General features: G+C 38.1%; 1 protein-coding gene across 1 annotated transcript in view; it reads left to right on the top strand.

Annotated features, from left to right (window-relative positions):
- Positions 1-21,945, top strand: part of CNIH3 (cornichon family AMPA receptor auxiliary protein 3) — a gene marked incomplete at both ends in the record, with an annotated part of 78,871 nt that overhangs the window by 21,403 nt on the left and 35,523 nt on the right. The window contains 2 exons of the mRNA XM_083351802.1: positions 14,810-14,878; positions 17,785-17,832. Coding sequence (XP_083207928.1) covers positions 14,810-14,878; positions 17,785-17,832 — 117 coding nt within the window. The remainder of the gene's footprint in view (positions 1-14,809; positions 14,879-17,784; positions 17,833-21,945) is intronic.

Here is a 21,945-nt window from a genome sequence, read left to right as displayed (position 1 = left end):
GCTAAGCAGCCACCAACATACTTCATTAAATTGAAACATGCTGTTCAATTTTATATCCCAATAGCACAAAGTAATATGATGAGAAAGTAGATAACAAAATTGGCCCATGTTTAGGGAGAACTGTGTTCTACTTCCTTATATACTTCCTAGCAGTTTTTGTTTTTCTCTTTAAGTATTTTTTTTCTTGGTCCCACCCACAGTTCTTCTGCTGTTCCATATGTTAGTTACCCTTTGTGTAAAATTCTCGAGTTGTATGTTTTAATTTCCTAATAGGTTTCCTTTCCTTTTTAATTTTCTGTAGGTCAATTATTACTAATGCATTCAGCTAGATAAACACTTTATCATTTCCTGCTAAGAAAAGTATCCATAGGTTTTTTGCATCTTTCTTCTACCCACACGGGTTACTCATGTCAGCAAAATGTATGTGTAACATCAATGTAGGCATTAAACAGAAATGTAATGGATGTAGGTGGGAGAATAGATAAAAATCTGAATTATAAAGAGTAGAGACTATAATGCTAGGAACTCTAAGAGAGTTAATAAAAATTTTTGGAAGAAATTTAAGGCAAATGGTAAATGGTAAAAATAAATACAAATACTTATATGTTCATTTTTTTGGCAAATTTGGAATTAATAAATAGTTAGGATGAAAAAGTTACATGAATGAAACTGTAGAACTCAAGCAATCTTCTTCCTTTTAAAATATCATATGATTATGATTCAGTTGGACTGGGTTAAGACTAGTCAATTGGAGCCAGTGAAAGGCCAGAGATAGCCGAGAATTTGAAGTGATTTGAGATGTTTCATTTCCTATGATGACTAGTTGTTTTATTTTTAATAAGGCATATTTATTTTCTCCTACTGTCTAGTTGTTCAGATTTTGTTCTACTATTGGAAAATAATACTCCTCTAAAATATAAACTACAGGAGTAAAAGTGAGTTGGGTGTATGCAACCATGACCAGCTACTCTTAATTAAAAATGTTCATTCAAAAATTCTGCTTCTTGCCATTTTGTTAAAATTATCAAGTTAGAAATGACCAAATTAAAGCAAATTATCACAGTCTGTGGGCATTTCATATTTTTAAGTATTCTGTATTTTCCATAAAAAACAAATATCCTGAAATTATTAAAATGCAGCAATGAACATTATTGTGGCTGTAATCATCAATAGTTTTTTTTAATTTTTTTAAAATTCCATTTATATCCCGCCCTTCTCCGAAGACTCAGGGCGGCTTACAAGCTTAGCAGTAGCCTTCATTCTATGTATATGCCTGCTTATTAGGGCTTTCACACACACCCCAAGCGGCATTATTACAAAGTCAAGCTTAATTGCCCCCAACAATCTGGGTCCTCATTTTACCCACCTCGGAAGGATGGAAGGCTGAGTCAACCTTGAGCCTGGTGGGACGCGAACCTGCACTAATTGCAGGCAGCTGGTGTTACTTAAGGAGGCATTAGCCCACTGCTCCACCAAGGCTCCATCAGTTTCTTCCTGTGCAGATAAGTAACAATAGACAAACTCCCTTGGTTTCATTTTAAAATAGGTCACCAAACTGTATGTTGTATTAGACAACCGTTAAGAAGAAAAACTAGACTTGGAGGAGGAGGAATGTTCTAAATAGAAATATAAGTTCTACTATATTAATTTGTTTTCCATTTTAATCCTTAGTCATGTGTAAAATTCACTGCTCATACAAAAGCTATGCAAGTTCTCCTGCAATTTACTTAAAAGTTCTAGGCATCAGTGAAAGCATAAGATAATGGGTTTTGGTGTGTAGTGGAGGATAGATGGATTTGTGCCTCTCTAGAGCTTTTTAAAGCTGGTTTCAGTTCCATCCATTGCCAGTTTTCAGTTTCTGGCAGATTACCCATGAATAAGTGGTCTCCTGACCAAAAAAAAAATGAAGCATCCATCCTGGTCCACACAGAGGATTGTAAGTATTTCTGAATCACGAAACAAGGTACAGAATTACTAACTGGGATATGTACTTACCAGTGCTTCTAGAGCAGACATGTCAAACACAAGGCCCGGGGGCCGGATCTGGCCCGCAAAGTGGTTTCATGTGGCCCACGAAGCCATCCTGGAAACAGTGAGGGAACGGCCCCCACTGCCTTGGCCCTGGCCCAGAGACCCTCCTTCTGCCAGAGACCCCCAGATCTGTCCCACTCCTGCCCAGGCCCCCATAGGCACCCTTCACGCGAACGATGTAGAGCTGGCCACGCACACCCAGTAGGCCATACGCACTCTAGCCACGCCCACCCAGTAGGCCACGCCCACCCTGACCATACCCACCTGGCCCCCTGAGGGCAACCGCAATGCTGATGCGGCCCTCAATGAATTTGAGTTTGACACCCCTGTTCTAGAGAATACAGTTCATTTAAAATATTTGACAGGCATATTGACTTGGTGGCCTAGGGAAAAAAAATGCTGGGGTCTAATTGCTTAACAACTCAGATGATTTGTGACAGTAAAAAAATACAGATAGAGAAAAGTATGAATGTCAAGACACAGTTTATGGCTACCATCATATAATTTTCTATTTGGAAATAATCTGCACGGAATTTAGTAAGGTTTATTTCTAAGTAGACATGTGTTGTATAAAAGCTTTTCATGAACATTTATGCTGGGTTCTACATGCTGTATTAAAACAGTACTGATACTAGGTAGAGTTTGAATTCTGCTTATTCCTAGAGAATCAAATACTGGGTTTAACATTGGTAACACAGTGTTTCATATTTAGTATTTTGAGGACCACCACTGACCACTAAATGATATCTGGAAGCTCTTATAGATAGATAAAGAGAAGAATTGTTTGTTCTATTGTAAGCATGGCATGAATACAATACTACTTGTTCTTTTCTTGCTTATTTTAACCATCTGCCCTACATATTCTAATCTAAACAGTATGTCATTTTAGTTACCAGATTTCTGAATTAAAATTTCAAACACTAGAAAAAGTAGGGATGCAGATTTCTGTTCTGTGAGTAGCATTCAAGTGGCCCCTCTACCCCCAGAGGACCTTTGCTGTCTTCTTCCTCCTCCTGCTGGTCGAGGATCCTGGGGAGAGTGTGGTTGCAGGATGTGTGCAATGTGCAGTGAGTGTGGCAGGGTGGTAGAATTTCATCTGCTGAAGAAAGCTTACCAGGTATAGCCAGAGAGGGGACAGCTAAGTTTATTATACATACATATGAGAATTTTGCCTCTTCAAGCAAAAGGACAGCCTTAGTTTGGTTAAAGTGAGACCAGGGCAAGCGCCAAAGTGTCATCCATCAGAGGAGCCTTGCTGTCCCCCAAGGAGAGTGAGCACAGCAGCAGTAGCCTCAAAGAGGAGGTAAGTGGGGCTGGGCACCCCCTTGAGGCAGCCAAGCTGGGCTGGGCTGCGGGATCCCAGTGCCCCAGGAACTCGAGGGCTGGACTGGGTGCTTGCCCTCCACTGCCCAGGGCTCTGGAAAGCCTGGGGGACTGTCAACACTAACTGGGCATCCAAATCTTCCTCCAGGTAGGTCCACACCCTGCCTCCTCTCTGCTCAGGTTGTGACGTTCCATTGGCCCTGCACCCCAGGGCTTGGAAGACAGTTATCCTTCTCCAGGCACCCAGCTGTTCCAAGCTGTGGCTCTGCATCAGGCATGAGTGCTGCGTTTCCCTCTCCAGCCCTACCACTGGCTGGCCCATAGGACAAAAGACGATGAGATAGGAGCACAGGGCAGCATGAGTCGACTGTGTGAGCCACCCCATGAAGGACAACTGAGTCTCGAGCCTTGGAGCACAGGACTGACAGAATGCCACGGCCTGAGCAGAGAGCAGGCCGGGTGAAGACTCAACCAGAGGGGAATCTGGGTGCCTGGTTAGTGTTGACAGTCCGTTCAGCTGCCCAGAGCCCTAGGTAGCAGATGGCAATTGCCCAGTCTGGCCCTTGAGCTTCTAGGGCACCGGGACCCCATAGCCCAGCCCAGCCCTGCTTGTCTGAAGGGCGTCCAGCTGCACTTATCTCTTCCTTGAGGCTGCTGCTATGCTTGCTCTCCTTGGCAAGGCTGGGCTTCACCAGGCTGGATGAGAGCAGGGGGGGTGGGCTCCTGCTGGATGGGGCTACCACTGCTGGTGGTAATACAGCTGCCATGGGGTAAGGCAAGGCGAGGCACGTGGCAGGGTGGAGCAGCCTAGTTGCAGGGCCCTAAGGTGCACAAGTGTGGTGTAGGTGGGGCGTGGTCAAACAATGGGTGAGGGACAGAAGGCAGAATGAGAGGGCAAGTCTCAAATGGCATCCCAATTCTGACAGAGGGCAGCTCTGGGGCTGGGCTCGGGCAGGACAGGGCAGAGCAGGGAAAGGAGTCCCAGCTGCCTCTTGGGGATGGGAACTTTCTGCTCTTCCCCTTCACTGGGATCATCAGAGGTGGGTGGGAGGCACATCCCATGTGTGCGGCCAGAACTAGAGGATGAAGTTGGATGGCAGAGGCCCAGCGGACAGGGGCCGCAATGTGGCCGTGACAATGACTGGCTAGGCTGCCTTGCTGCGACCCCACTGTCTACCTTTACTTGCCCACTGCCACTGCGGCTGGGATGGGGTGGGTGGGTGGCTGCCTAGTGCATCTGACGAGCCAGATCACATGTCTCCTTCCCACCCCTCTGCCTCCACCCACCACTTAAATGGACAGCCCAACAGCCACAGCATTCAAACCCACCTGCGCTGCATGGGCTGCAGGGCCTTGAGGTGCACAAGTGCGGTACATGTGGGGCAGGGCCGAGCAGAGCTTATTGGATGCCCCAGCTCATATCCAGCTGGCCATCGCTACCAGCTAATGAGAGGCTGAGGGGCCAATGAGCTGCAGCAATGAGCTGCAGCTGCTGCCAGGCACTGCCAGCCCCCACGTGCTCACCGCCTCCAGTGAGCATGCCCAGACAGAGTACCCAGACGGGCTGGGGTGGGGCAGGGCCAAGGTGGCGGGGGCCAGCTCCTCACTATCTCCAGGGTCTGATCTAAACCCATTATAACCTGAATCTGGCTCTCAGGCCTTGAGTTTGACATGTCTGCTGTAAATAATCCCATGACACCATAGAATCTGATGCTATTTATTTAGGGAAGCAAATGTGCAGTGGCCTTTGCTGTTTTTTTAATAATATATTCCTTTGCTGGACCTATTTTGATGGTGAACTACTAGAAGAGGGCTCAATCTGCTTCTCAGAAATGAAATGGTATAAAATTTTGGAAGAGGCACTTTCCCATTGGGGGGAACTCTTGGTATTTCCTCTATCTTGAAAACATACATGTTTGCTAGCTCTTGACTTCGCTTGTCAGCTTCACGTATAATTCCATGGTTATAGGATGTATAATTCCATAACATAATTGAGACATACAACCAGGTTACTCAAGCACATGTACAAGCCACCAATTCCTACCTCAAGGACTGGAATGCATATTATCCTTTATTCATCTTCAATCTGCTAGGAAAGCAATCCACACAATCTTTTCTTCTTAGAAAATAATAGTTTTTCCAACTTGTGTTAACTCAAATAGAAAGGTTCTTCTATCGGTTTTAAACCCTGAAATCAAATGAGATTTTGTAGCATTTCAAAACTTTACAACCAGACATTCTGAATTACGTTTAGAAATAGACTAAGCATTAGTAAAGCTTGCTTTATATGAATTAAATCAGATTGTGAGATTTTAATACAAGGAAGAAATTATAGCTGTATAAAACCCTCATTTCAAGCCAGAATTTCAAGTGGAATGATAGCTTATGTTCAGCAATCTCTTTTCTTGAGCTAGCATTTCATTATTCTTCCACAATGAAAATAAAATTCAAATGGTCAGTTCAGAGACATAGTTTTGTTGGGACAGTGCCAAGAGTATCACAGATTTATGTTCCTCATCTGCGTATTCCTGAGACTAATATTTATCCACAACCATGTTTTTAAAAAAACAAATTAATTAATTGCATTGACAAAAAAGAAAATTTCCCCATTTGACATCATCCAGGACTTTCCACCTTCAAGAACATCTGCCCATGCCATAGGAGGATCCCCATGCCATAGGAAATCAAGCTAGGTAGGTCTTTTTCGGTAGTATTGTCATTGTGGAAAAGCTTGCCCCCATGGTTGATTTGGTCCCCAACTTGTTAGTTTTTTTAGAAGATGTTAAGATAGTACCTTTTGGGACACTAGTGGCAGTTAGGTTACTTTGGTTTTTTTAAAATTTTATTCTGCTCATAGCGTTTACATAATGAGTGTTTTGATTGTACGAAAGATTAGAGGGTGCCTGAGATTTTTTTTTAATGACTGCTGTGCATTTTGTTTGGTCTGTTTTTATGAACTGCTGTCAGGCTGTGTGATTGGGAAAAATATAAATAATTGCTGCATTGGTCTTCAACACCTGCAATTTTTAATCGGTTGGGAGGGCACAGATTGAAGAAAGTTGAATAGATGAAGGATGCTATTCAAGGCCTTTTCTGGTAGATCTGTTAAAAGGCTGAATTGTGCTGAAAATGGGAGGGGGGATTAAGTTATACCATGCTTGGGTTTGTCAATTTTTCATAATACTTTTTATGAAAAAGCTCAAAAGTTCATAGGTGTTATACATGTCCACCTACAAACTAAAATCTATGGGGGGGGGGAAGCAATCTAGTTACTATGGAAACCAGAAATTTTGCAAAAATCCATTGAGCTGGCTAAGTAAGAGATGGAATTATATATGAAGCTGACAAGTAGAAGTCAAGAGCTAGAAATTAAAAGGATGAATAAATAGCGTTGCTGAGTTCCTCAAATCAGGGGACTAGAGGAGAGAAGCATAAAACACAGGAAAGATTATGTAATTGCCTCCTCATAAATGACAATGCAGGATTTCAGAAGTGAAGCTGGATCTTTGTTCAGCAACAATAGTGTGCTAGATGCCCAGGTCTGGCAAAAACGTCTGATATCTTGCTAAAAAATAAAGAAAATAGTAATATTATGGGTAGTCCTTGACTTACAACCAATCATTTAGTGACCGTTTGAAATTACAGTGGCACTGGAAAAAATAACTTATGATCATTTTTCACACTTACAGCAATTGCAGCATCCCCATGGTCACATGATCAAAATTCAGACATTCGGCAATTGGTATATATGATGGTTACAGTATCCCAGGGTCATGTGATCACCTTTTGCAACCTTCTGACAAGCAAAGTTACTAATTTAACAACTGCAGTGATTCATTTAACAACTGTGGCAAGAAGGGTTGTAAAATGGAGCAAAACTCACTTAGCAACTCTCTTGCTTAGTAATGGAAATTTTGGGTGCAACTGTGATCATAAGCCAAGGACTACCTATACTCCACAGTCAAATAACAGAGACTGCAAGGTCAGCAGGCCCTTGGAGCATTTCTCAGGAGCTATTACAGATACTGTATGTTAGCTGAGTAGTAACCACCCCAAAAGTATTTCAGCTATTCTATGAATTGAAGTATATATTACTGGCAATGTGAAAAGCCAATCAAGATATTTTCAACAAACGTTTATATTGTATTTGTGCTTTATGCTGTATTTCTCTGTCATGCAGTAGTTCAAGAAGAAAATGGCACTCTTCCTGAAACAGTGTTTGGTGGAACTGATGCCCTTAATGTATAATATAGTAATGTATAATACAGTCACATTCTTGAAGAAGAAAGAAATAACTTTAAAGCCCTATTGCCAAAATTTGAGGTATACTATATACTATGAAGATATCTGAAATATATTATAGATTGACCTGCAGTTTATGCCTCCAAAGGGAGACTAAGACAATTGAAGATTTTGTAACAGATACATGAATATATTTTGACTTTAGTTTGAAACATGGATCCTAGCAGAGGTATTAGCAACAGGCAAAAACATTTGAAAACAGGGCAAAGTATATGTAAACAATGTGGCCAAAGAGGAATGAAGCATACCTATAAGAGTCACAAGTTGTAAGTATAGCCACAAGGTTAATATGCACAAAACAATGTGGATAAGATTAGATGACAGAAAGAAGTCTGGGTTTAAACAATATCCCTCTTGTTTTATAAGAGTGATGCTGGTGTACAAGTTAATCTAATTGCTAAGTGTGACTACAACAAATTGAAGCCTATGTCATATTATGCATGTATCTGAAATCATGTAATGGGACCCAATAGCTACATTGGGTGGCTATGAATATAAATGCATTAATATAAATGCATTAATACTACTAAATTCACAAAGAAACAACCTGGGGCTACAATCTGACAAGTTACAAATTACAAACTGTCTATCCTGTTTCTCATTCAGTGTAGACAGACATCTTCATATCTACTTATCCATGAAGATTTTTTTCTGTGATAGTTCTAGAGTCCCAGTAAGTTGTTTCATTATTGTTAATTAAGATGCACAACCAGTAGCACATGCTATGAAAAAATTATCAGTACTGAAGAATTAAAACAAAACTGTACTGAATAGAAACAAAAAAATATTTTGTCAAATTGAAGAACTAATTGGTTTTGGTCACAATGGAAGTCCAAGGTATTGCCTGGGACCCAAAATATTAAGTATGTGATTACAACAGATTTAAGGCTAAGCCAGAACTATATCTAGTAACTACATATCTGAAATCATATATTATAGTCACTTCAGACACATACGCTTCACATAGACTCAAAGAGAGCATTGCTACATCCCAGCACGAATAGAATGCTTAGCAGAATTCCAAATGCAAAGAGAGATGCAGTCAGGTTACGACACAGATTTATTTATTTATTTATTATTTAAACTTGTATACGGCCCTATTCCCGTAGGACTCAGGGCGGTTTACAGGGAAAAATTAAAAATACATAACATACAAAGTTGAAATCGATGAAGGATTTTTTTGAGATTAATATGAATAAGGGTACCTCTATGGATATGGTTTGGGATGCTAGCAAGGCCTATATGAGAGGGGTGTTGATATATATGAATAATAGACATAGACGTGCAGTGGAAACTAGAAGGAAGGAACTGGAGAATGAAATAAAGGAAAAAGAAAAGGCTTTGATTTTGAACCCAGAGGATGTGAAGATCAAGGAGGCTATTAGACTGCTAAGAGGACAATTTGATAAATTAATGGCTGATCAAGTGGCGACCAATTTGCGGTTTGCTAGGCATAATACTTTTTGCAACGCTAATAAACCAGGCAGATGGTTAGCTTATAGACTGAGGAAAAAACAAAGGGCCTCTAATATAGATAAGATTGAGTATAAAGGAAGGGTTGTGTTTCAACAGAATCTTATTAAGGATGCTTTTGTGGATTTTTATTCGAACTTATATACCAAAGAGGAAATTAATGCAAAAGATATTGATATATACTTGGAGAATGCTAGCATCCCGGTTCTTACGCAAGTACAAAAAGAGGGGATTAATCAACTGATTACAGAAGAAGAAATTTTTACAGCAATTAAGGAACTGAAGGTGGATAAAGCACCAGGCACGGATGGCTTGACTGCGGCCTATTATAAAAATTTACAATTAGAGATGATAAAACCGTTAAAGGAACTGTTCCAGACAATCCAGAGGGGGGGAAAGGTGCCACCGTCTTGGAGAACAGCTTTTATCTTTTTGATTCCGAAGGAAGACCAGGATGCTACTCAAGTTAAAAATTACAGACCGATATCGCTTTTAAATACAGATTATAAGATATTTGCTAAGGTTTTGGCTAATAGACTGATGAGGGTTCTGCAACAGGTGATTCATGGGGATCAAACGGGGTTTATTAGTGGTAGGCAAATGAAAAATAATGTGAGACATATAGTTGATGTGTTAGAGTTTTTGGAAAGGAACAACCAGATCCCTGCGGCGCTAATCTTTTTAGATGCTGAAAAAGCTTTTGATCAACTGAATTGGCAATTTTTGATGAAAGTTTTAGATAAAATGGATTTTGGGGAAAAAATTTTACAACCGATTAGGGCATTATATCAAAAACAAACTGCCCGAATTATAGTTAATAATAGCCTGACAGAAGCATGTAATATTGAGAAGGGCACAAGGCAAGGGTGTCCGTTATCGCCCTTGTTATTTGTGTTAACATTAGAGATATTATTGGTTAAAATACGGAATTCGGAAAAAATTAAGGGTATACAAGTTGGAGATCAGAATTATAGATTGAGAGCATTTGCAGATGATCTGGTTGTTACAGTGACCCAGCCAGAGAACTCTGTTGTGGACCTGATGGAGATAATAACACAATATGGGAAGGTTTCTGGATTTAAAGTAAATACACAGAAAACCAAAATTTTGGCTAGAAATATGACAGTTTCACAGAAGGTTCTCTTAGAAGGATTAACTGGATTTGAGATTGTTAAAAGGGTTAAATATCTGGGGGTGATTTTATCACCCTCTAATACAAAGTTATATAAAAATAATTATGAAAAATTATGGGGGAAAATTCGAAAAGAATTGGAGAGTTGGGAAAAATTGCAATTGTCTTTGTTGGGACGGATTGCAGCAGTGAAAATGAATGTCCTGCCCAAATTTTTATTTTTATTTCAAATGATACCGATTCTTAAGAAAGATTCTAACTTGGAGGAATGGCAGCGTGGTATCAATAAATTTGTGTGGGCAGGGAAAAAGCCACGAGTTAAACTTAAGATTATGCAGGATACTCGTGAGAGAGGTGGCCTTAAATTGCCTAATTTTAAATTATATTATGAAGCTGCTGCATTAGTAGGAATAAGTGACTGGATTAATTTGATGCAACCGAGGTTATTAAATCTTGAGGGCCATGATTTGTTGTTTGGCTGGCATGCATATTTGCTGTATGATAAGAAGGTAGATACTGTGTTTAGGATGCATATTTTAAGACAGGCATTGCTGAGAGTTTGGAAGAAGTATAGACATAAGTTAAGCTGCAAGATACCATTGTGGGCAATTCCAAAACACGCAATAGAAAATATACATGCTGGTTTCAAACATGATGTGACTACGTACAAGGAAATCTTAAGCTTGGAAAGGAATGTTTGGTGTTTGAAATCATATAGCCTCTTGCGAGAAGAGAAGGTTGTTCAAACTTGGTTTCAATATATTCAGTTACAGGCCAGGTGGAAAGAAGACCAGAAAAGTGGATTTGCAATGATTGATGAAAACTTGACAAAGCAAATTAGAAATCAGGGACCAGCACATATCAAACGGATATATCTTGCATTGATAGAGATTGATTCAGAAACAGAGCTTGTTAAGGACTGTATGATAAAATGGGCCCAAAACATTCAGGAAGTTATTACAATGGACACGTGGGAAAAGATTTGGGTGAGGAACGTAAAATTTACTCAAGCTCAAAATCTAAGAGAGAACTTTTATAAAATGTTTTATAGATGGCATTTAGATCCTAAAAAGCTTGCAAGTATGTATCCGAATTACCAGCCTAAATGTTGGAGGTGCGGTGATGAAGATGCAACATATTTTCACATATGGTGGACATGTAAGAAGGTTAAGGTTTTTTGGATAAAAGTCTGGTGGAATATGCAGAAGATTTTTAAACGGAGGATAAAGTTTTGTCCGCAATTTTTTTTGTTGGGAATAATTGTTGACGCTACAGTTGTGGACTCTAAGTTGATGTTGAACTTAGTTACGGCAGCAAGACTTTTGATAGGTCAATATTGGAAGAAAGAGGAACTGCCGACCATAGAAGAGTGGACTTTAAAGGTTTCCGACTTGGCAGAGATGGCGAAGATTTCGGCCTATTTGAAAGATCATTCGCAAGAACGTTACATTATGGAATGGAGAAAATGGATTGAGTTTATCCAGAACAAGTATAGGGTTAAGAAGTTTTATGTAGCATTCGAATAAGTCTTCTTTCGTTTTCTTTTTTCTTTTTCTATTTTAGTTTTTTATATATATTTAATATTGCTAAGGTTTGTTTTATCCTATATAAGTTAGAGAGTGATGGATTTTAGAATTTATAGTTGTTAGTATATGGTTGTTTATGATTGCTTTTTTTATATATATATACCTTGTATTTAGCTCTGGGAAGTCGGGGGGGGAGGGGGGGAGGGGGGGAGGTAGGGGGGGAGGAGGGAGGGGGGGAGGGGGGAGGTAGGGGGGGAGGAGGGAGGGGGGGTGGGGGGGAGGTAGGGGGGGAGGAGGGAGGGGGAAGGGGGGCTTTTTAAAGGAAAACTGTATTTTAAAACTTTTCAATAAAAAAAAATACATAACATACAAAGTTGAAATCGATTAAAACTAAGATTAAATTAAGTCCCAGAATTTAAACTAAAACCCCATTAATAAATAATTAAAACCCCTCAGTCTGGATGCTGGATGAAGAAAACACATGCCTATGTACTTTTAATATGCTGTATCCTTGGTGCACCTTTAAATACGTCTGTTCCTGAAGTGTTTCATTGCATCATGGAACAATCAATAGAAGGCATCCATAAACCATGGATGACATTCTTTTGTGAGCCACAAAAGACTAAAATCCTGATCCCCATTTCAGTTCTTCTAGTTTGGTTTGGTTCCTCATCTGCTGCATTTTACATAGTTTTATGTTACTTTTAAATGTTGTTAAGTCACACAAAGTCATTATTATGACAGGAGTGGCTATATAAATAAAATTTAAACAAACAAATAATAAAACTGATATTAGAAAAGGCCTGTTAGCCGTAAAAGGAAACCAGACCATCAAAGAACACAGTAGCTGGACACCATTGTAGCTGACACTAGCCACAGCATAGAAAAACTCAAAGAAATAATACAAGATCAGAAGATGTGGAGAAACTTGGCCCATAGAATTGCCAAAGGTCAGACTCAGCTAAATGGATAACAACATCATCTTCATCAGAAACAGCCAGCTCCTCAAATATAAAAATTATCTGTTTGTAATATCTAGGAAATTACTAATAAAGGATATAATTAAACCAGGAAAAACTAAAGTACAGGCAATTATAGGTAAGCCAAAGCCAGGATGTCAGAAAAAGGTCCATAGGATCATGGAAATAGTAAATCATGCCTTGAAAATTATTCCTCTTGGGCTCAAATAACAAACCTGGGGACATTAACCTGCAACAATTTGTCTGCTATTGGACTTTAGCATATAACATAGGATATCCAGATGCCACTTTATACATTATATGTAGCAGATGTGTAATCAAGAAGCTAACTATTTAGGAAAGAGTCTACTAAAAGTTATGGTAAATAATGACATGTTCCTTGCAATATGTTAAACTTCTTTTGTCAGAGTCTAAGCTGTTGTTAATAAACATAGTCAATTCATCTCTCTTTTCATTGCCTCCTCATATATGAGGAACACAAGAAATGGAGAATGTTCTAGCAAAGGTTTAGAACATAAGTAGGGAACAGAATCCTGATAGGCACTAATATTCCTGCTAAAATCTCTTGTGATGTCATTAAGCACCTGACTTTTAATTGTTCTGTTTCTTTTAATTAAAAAATAAATAAAGCAGATTTTGGCACAATGCAAACTAATGAATGAGTTCCATTATTCTTTCCATCAACGCCTGCAGAGTTCACATAAATCCTATAAGAATTTTGAGAAAATAAAAATGTATAATTGGTTACATTCTGTGGAAATTTCTTCTAATATTTCTTCTATTTCCTTTTTATACAGATTCTTGTATTTCCTTTTTCTGCAGTCATTCAATTTTCACATTAGTTACTTTTTCTGTCAGATTCATTATACCCCCAAAACCAGTAATAATAATCTGTCTGCATTCACAATTTCTTTTCTTTGTATCTTTCATTATTTCCCTCAGTTTTCTAGCATGACCAAACATGCTTTAGGATAATTTTTTATGTATATGCAAGACTTGAATACACTATTTCATACTCTCTTATATACATTTTAGCCCTTTCACTCATAATTAAATCTACACCTTCACTGATATACCTATATTCATCAATCCTGTTCCCCAAAATCAAACCAACATCAGTTAAATTTGTTACATCATTCCTCTTTTTTGTTACTTTTATAACACAATGAAACTATTTTCTTTTCACACATTGTATATCTTAATTTTGTTATTTACTGTGTATACCTCTTGCATTTCATATCACAATCTTACATATGTGATAGCTGTGCTAGACTGCCAGTTGGTACTATCCTCATTGCCCATCATGGCTATGGTCACTTGAGGTTTTGTGTGCAATTTTTAGATAGATATACAAGATGTAGATTAGAGTATCAGCCTTAGTTACAATGATGCCACATATAGATTAGTAAATAGGAGGGCCATAGCAGTCAGTTTTATTACATTTTGACCAATAAACAACAAGTACAACCAAAGTTTTACCTCAGATATCTGTGCAAATTATATTAAAAAGAGCTTTAAGGCCTGGAACGTAAATGGAGGATTCTAATACATGCTCAGGATTCAAATCTTTTTGCATTGTGAATAAAAAAATAAGATATAGTTCTAGATATTATCTTAAATCAGGGTTGTCAAACTCACAATGTCACGTGATGAGTCATGACGTATCACGACTTTTTCCATTGCTGGCAATGGGGTGAGCCTGGTTTTGCTATGATGCCTTTGGCCCGTGGGCCAGCAGTTTGACACCCCTGCCCTAACTATTATCAATACCACAATAAACCAATATAAAACATATATAATATATAAACCAATATCATTGTTACAAAAATATTGAGCAAACTAAAGTGATATTATATTAAACTATTAACTGGTATCATAGCAGTTCTGTTTATATGTAAGACTTTTATGGCTAAAAAATATCTTATTCAGACAGTATCATGTGTGCTGCTGTGAAGAATTTTCACCACATCAGGACAGAATAAACAATTGTTAAAAGCACAAATTTGAAAGTAGTATAATGGTTTGAATCTTGCTTTTTGTAGATAATTGCATTTGATGAGCTAAAGACAGACTTCAAGAGTCCTATAGACCAGTGCAACCCAACACATGCGGTAAGTACTGCTCTTTGGTTTAGTAATAACTAATATTTAATGAAAATTATATTTTGAAAATATAGTGTTAAATGTGATCTTATGATCTTCAATAAGCATTGAAAAATACCATTCCTTGTGCCTTCATGGACAGGCCCTTATAGTTTTCTTGGCAACCATATGCAAGCTGATTGCCATTGCTTTGATTTCCCTGTCCAACCCTCTATAAGTGATTTTTATTTTAATATGTAAATGTAATGAGCCTGATCTTGACATAATTCGTTCTGATTCAGAAATGAAAGTTCCTGCAATAAAATCCCATAAACTAAAGTCTGATTCATGCAATCTATAATTGGCTAAGGTATTTAATGCTGGTTACATGCTGCAGCTGAATGCTCTGTAATTCTTTTCAGGGAGACACACTTTCTATAGAAGTGATATAAATAAACATAATTTATAAGTGCACTTCTCAAGGAGGATTTGTGGCCCCACTGTCTTCAGTAGACTCTGAGAAACAGCTAAATAAATAAATAAATGTTGAGAAAGATTCCTTTGAAGGTCAGATAAAACCATAGTTTCTTGCAGGATGAACTAGATACAATTATTTAATAATAACTTCTTATTTACTGAATATTGAATGTTGACAAATGGCTAACAATATAAAAATATAGAAATAAAAATTTTAAAAAGATAAAAACAAGGCAAAATAATATTGATTATGAGAGAGTAACACACTATAATAGTATTATAATAATATAATCTTAGATGTGCATGCCTGAAGGAGAAATGTATGTTAGCTGACCTTATAAATACAAAGAGATGTAATAGTATCTGCACATAATTTCCTACAGAAGATATTCCATAACTAACTCTCCCAATAGCCTGGAGTTTGATCCTGAGGGGCTTGAGGTTGACTCAGCCTTCCTTTCCTGATTGGAAAGCATCCAAGTAATCCACTTTCCCAAGGCCTCTGAAGCTGTTGCACAGCCACTTTCTCCACCACCCTCCCCAAGAAAGGGAGGGTATTGTCCAATACGATGGGATCCAATGATGGTTTCTTGAGGAGGCATGAACCAAGGCCTTCTTAAGAGATAAAAGAACAACTCTCTCATCCAAAAAAGAATCAACCTTCACCAGAACCCATTCACAGAGTTCTCCCAGGCCACTTTGCCAAACAAGGTGAGATATGGATCTAAAAAGCAGGTGGCAGAGCTTACAGTACTGAGAAACCTGTCTAATTCCTCAGGTCTAACAGGTTCAAACTGTTGCATGATAATCAGGCAAGACTTCTCCCCAGGCATCTTCTCATCATATTTTTTATTCTGACATGTGAGCACATATTGTCTAGTATTCACTAAATGAAAAGAGAAGCGGGAATATGTGAGGTTAATTCTTCCCATAGTTTTTGCATGCAGTTGGAAATCTGTCTTTCTCATTGTACTTAAATAATTTAATGGCAAACTAGTGAGGTTTGTAAATTGCCTTGCACTGATCATTATCTCTCCCCTTTGTCCCAATTTTGTTTTCACTGACTGACAGCAGCACTCAAATATTTCAGATACAGATGTTTATTAAAGCTGTGTGAAGCACCACAATTTCATTGAGTAAAGCATCTGTGTTCTTTGGAAAGCTTGTGCAGCTATATATTTGTGTACATATGCTGACTACACTTTCTCTGGAATTACCAATGAAATGAAGCAGCTGCACATGCATACACACTTGTTGACAGCCAAGGAAAAGCTGAACAAGCCTTCCAAATTACATGCCTGCTACAACATTTTGAGGATGGGGGCCTTGCAATTTCTGATGTGCTTAGCAAAGCACTCTCTTTCAAATGCTTTGTGCAGTCCCAGTGTTTAGTCATCCAGTCGCCGGGTTTTTTTAAACGTAAGTTGCCACAGATCACACTCGCATCTAAAACAGTGAAGCAAGTGACCTGGTTTGCAACTTTCCTCAAAGGGCACAGGGCTATACCTCTCAACTGAATGAAATGTGGTAACCACCCCACCCCCCATATGGGCCTGCACTTTGCTATGTAACATCTGCTCAAATTGTGTAATGGGAAAACAATTCTGTAAAACCTCAGCCCCAAGATGACCCAGTTTAAGATGTAATTGATAGTAGATCTTGTATGCTTAAGTCTGATAATTATAATTAACTATAACACCAATTCTATTGTTTCTAGAAAAGTACCCACAATTCAAGTTTTTGCTGATCTCTTATTTAGCCAACTGTACATCCTAAGGAAGCATTTTTTTTCCTTTTAGAGAACATTTTTACCTTTAAACTCTGCAATAAAAACTTAGCTAATTCAAGGCAGCATGAAAATGCCAGCTGATCATGCAAGAATGATGGTTGTTACATATGTACCATATTTTGAGAAAATAAGGTGAGACTTTCAGAGTATAAGGAGAAAGTATAAGGTAAAGTGTGCCTGCACAAAACACACACTTTGCTTCTGTCTCATAATGTTCTTTAGTAGCATTATTTGTTTCTGTCTTCCATGGTTTGTCCACTCTGTGGCAGCAAGCTCATCTTATATATCATGAAACTATAGGCTCCTTATTTTATCTCATGCATGAATTTCCAGGAATCAATTGCTATCTTTAAAGTTGCAGCAGAAAATTTGTAATCATCCAATCACGGCTGAATAGTTTCTAATATGCTGAGAGTTGTGGTTCAGATTTGGGACTAACTTCAGTTGCCTTGGCAAAAGTGAAAACATTTGATATAATTGAATTTAAATATGTTTAGATGATCTCAGAAGATAACTAAGGCAGTACCATGCAAATTGTACCAGAGGCTAGTATGCTATAGACTTTCTTCTGAGACCAGATAAAATGTATGTTGATTCACACTAGTTGATCAATTTTAGGTCTCTTAAATTGTACCGTTTCACTCCATCTTTTCCCACTTTCCTTTGACAGAGAGAGCGGTTGAGAAACATTGAAAGGATCTGCTTTCTTCTGAGAAAGGTAAAAATTAATCCAGATTGGTTTTCTTGAAGTGAAGCAAGCCATCATGTTCTTATGAGCAGCAATACATTTTCTTTTTTTAACAGTAATTTTATTAAAATTACAATAACTATGATAAAAACTAATACACCAAAAATATATAAAAATAGAAGGTACAGAAAGAAAAAGAAAAGGAAAAATAGAAAAGAAAGAAAAAATAAAATTATAGTATAAAAAATAAAAGAAACATATAAATGACTTCCCTTCATCACAATACATAGTAGAAACAATTTTCAACTTATCTCCTCCCCTTAAAATATAACAGATGATCTCTTCTTCCCATATCACATCTCTCATCTATAAACTAATCCTTAAAACCTCATCATTTCAGTCCTGATATCACCAAAAAGTCCATTACAATTACCAGAGATAACAACAGATCTATTTTAACCTTGGTTAAATAATCCACCTTTACTCCATTCTGTATTAGTCATTAGCAGGGCTTTTTTTGTCATAGAACGCTCAGAACGGAGTTCCGGCACCTTTTTTGAATGGAACCTTGTAGGGTAGGTAAGGCGGGTTGTATGACATGTGTGAGTTCCGGCACCTTTTTATTTTACAAAAAAAGCACTGGTCATTAGTATAAGAATGCTCTTTCCCTTCGCACTTTTGAAAATGCCTTTGCATTCATTTTTACATATTGCTTGGACAGATTGGACAGTCTTGGCCGACATGCCAAATTTCTAATAACAAATTGAGAAAAAAATGTGTGGAAATTGGAGGAAATATCGTATACATAACACATTTAAAATATACAAAAATAAATTGGATTGTTTTTTAAAAAAATCACTGATTAGATTTTTTTTCTTATTCACATGTGTCTTGTCCTAAACATGCTAGAAAGGAAACCCAGGTTCTATGCAAATATGACTGGAAATAAGTGGTACGCCCTCCACTCTTATTCCACCTCTTTTTGAGCATTTTATATATCAGAAACATTTTTTACCTTTAGAAACTGCAAGAAAATATTATGCTATATGCTTGCAAATATTTCCTTGTTCCACAAAACATATCCTTTCTTCAGATTATATTTGTTCTACAGGATTCTTTAAAAGAAATGGTAAAAAATTGGGTATATAAACACAGCCATAAGGATTTTTATACTTTCATGATGTATGTGGGCTCTATTCTCTTTTCATCATGCCTCCTCCTTTTGCTTGTGAAGGGAGGAAAGAAATGACAAATGACAAAACTCATATATGAGTTTTAAAAATCAAGACAACTACACAATGGTAGGAAAAAATGCAAAGGACTCTTGGTGCTTTGCCCCAACTGAGATGTTTGCCTTGGGCACAGACCATTCTCCTTATGCCCCATTATGGGTTTTAATTTTTTGCTACTTGTGGAAGAATTTATTGGATTTAGATAAATCTATTTTTGAAATATTCTGTTCTCTGCATGGGTGGATTGAAGGGGATAAGATGCCCTGGTTGGCTGGATGCTTTACCTTCAATATTGCTAAGCACATTGATTTGTGCTTAAATTGTAAGCCGCCCTGAGTCTTCGGAGAAGGGCGGGATATAAATGGGATTAAATATATATATATATAAATAATGGCAGACCCAGTATTAAATGAGTAGAGATTCTATCCATGTTTATGTGTTTGGTTTTTAGAATGTCTCTTAGCTTTATTCTTTATAATTAGGCAGGTATATTCAAATATGCTCAACATTTTTATATCTGTTTAATCAATAGAGTAAGGTCTTGTTAGAGTTGCACAATATGCTTGATAATCTTTACAATTCTGTAGAAGTGTAGTCTTCTACATTATTTTATTATTGAAGAAATGTAGTCTCATAGTGGCTTGTACTCCAAGATTCAATTCCTAACATTCTACATTGGGCTTCAAGCGGCTTCTTGTCCTTGTAGGTAGTGCCACCAATCACTTCAGTTTTGAGATAAAGTCAAAAGCTCTTCTAAAAATAATGTAACTGTTATTTGCTCAGCCACCTTTTGGTTTTAAGCTGTGACCCAATTTTTATAAAGCTAGCAACAGTCCATGATCTTTTTATTAATTTTTGCACAAGGCATGGAGATGTCTTGCTGACATCAGCCTTTAATTTCTTTCGAGTCTAAATATCCTTACAGCAGAAATGGCAGCTCTTGGCTAAAATAGACTAAAACTATAGAAACAACATGCTCAAAGGAATAAAGGATAGCATATATTTCATAAACACATTGCTTAATGCAGCTTGTCTTTGCTGATAAGCTGCTTTTCAGTGGAGATTTTTTGCTTTGGGAAGAAAGGAAAACAGGATAATTCAAGAAGTGATTGAATGGGATTCTTTTTGCCTCCTTAGCAATTGTGAGGCATTCATGGTTTGGTAGCAGAGCTTTGGGGAGCAAAATTAGAACACACTACTAATAAAACAAAAATTAGGGCACGTGCAGCTTTTAACAACTCCTGAAGGTATCTGACCTCATTATAATATGGCTCTTCATGCCACCTCTAATAGTCAGATATTTGTGTGCCTTTCTTCTTTTTAAAATGTCTGTCTGTCAGTCTGTCTGGTCTGTCTTCCATAATTGCAAGACTTTTAACACGGCTATTTTTCTTTTCCCTGACTCAGAATATTATAGATTTGGAAAGGATCTTGGAGATCTTCCTAGCCCATTCCAGACAAACAGATGTCCAATTTTTGTTTGAATATCTCTAAGGAAGCAACATTCATGATTCCATGAGGAAGGCTGTTCTACTTTTTAACTGGTCTTGTGGTCAGGAAATTACTCCTTATTTCGAGTTTCTCTCTCTCTGTAAAGATTTCAACAATAATTCTTATCATATTCTTGGGCATTATGGAAAATAAATCTATACTTTCAGTTACCACATCTTCCCTTATTTTTTCTTCTTTAGCTAAATATTCCAACTTTTAAAAATGTTCTTTATGGGATTTAGCTCCAAGTCCCTCACCCACTTTATTAGTGCATTTGCACTCTCAGTGCTCATCAGGGAGTTTTGGTATTTTTGTTCCCTTTTGGGCTTGTTGATTGTCTCTTTTGCACAGTATGTAGATGTTGTTTATGTCTATGTGTCTATTGATGGCCAAGATGTCAGAGTGCCCCTCTTCCAGGAAGTCTGTAGCATTTTTGGATTTGGCTTGATCTAGGATGGCCACAAACTGTGGCAAGTCCTTAAAGAGATGGGCATACCAGACCATCTTATTTGTCTCTTGAGAAATCTATATGCGGGCCAAGAAGCAACAGTGAGAACTGGACACGGAACCACTGATTGGTTCAAAATTGGGAAAGGAGTCCGGCAAGGCTGTATACTGTCGCCTTGCCTATTTAACTTATATGCAGAGCACATCATGAGAAAGGCAGGGCTAGATGAATCAAAAGTTGGAATTAAGATTGCCGGAAGAAACATCAACAACCTAAGATATGCAGATGATACCACTCTAATGGCAGAAAGTGAAGAAGAACTAAAGAGCCTGGTGTTGCGGGTGAAGAAGGAGAGTGCAAAACTTGGGTTGAAACTAAACATTAAGAAAACCAAGATCATGGCATCTGGCCCTCTCAATTCCTGGCAAATAGATGGGGAAGAAATGGAGGTAGTGACAGATTTTATTTTCCTTGGCTCCAAGATCACTGCAGATGGGGACTGTAGCCAAGAAATTAAAAGACGCTTGTTCCTTGGGAGGAAAGCCATGGCAAATCTAGACAGCACACTAAAAAGCAGAGACATCACCCTGTCAACAAAAATCAGTATAGTCAAGGCTATGGTCTTCCCAGTTGCAATGTATGGCAGTGAAAGCTGGACCATAAGAAAGGCTGAGCGCCAAAGAATTGAAGCCTTTGAACTATGGTGCTGGAGAAGACTCCTGTTTGGTTCGAATTGACGAGGACTCAGAGTGGTTAACACTGAACGAGTTTATTGAATACACAAAGTCAACTGTCAAATGTCAAATGTTGCAACCCTTTTATAGAGAAAGCGTTTGAACTGTAACCAATACAAACTGTCTGTTTTCCCGCTCCTTGGTTGTGGCGTCCAATGATTGCACCTTATTTTCCCGCTTTAAACCTTGCAAAGCTGCACAGTGTTTGCAATATCTTCTATGGCTTATTGCTAACTAT

This window comes from Vipera ursinii (genome assembly GCF_947247035.1).
Source record: "Vipera ursinii genome assembly, chromosome: 1".
Lineage (NCBI taxonomy): Eukaryota > Metazoa > Chordata > Lepidosauria > Squamata > Viperidae > Vipera > Vipera ursinii.
Note: the sequence above shows the minus strand (reverse complement) of the source record. Positions and strands in the feature narration are given on the sequence as shown.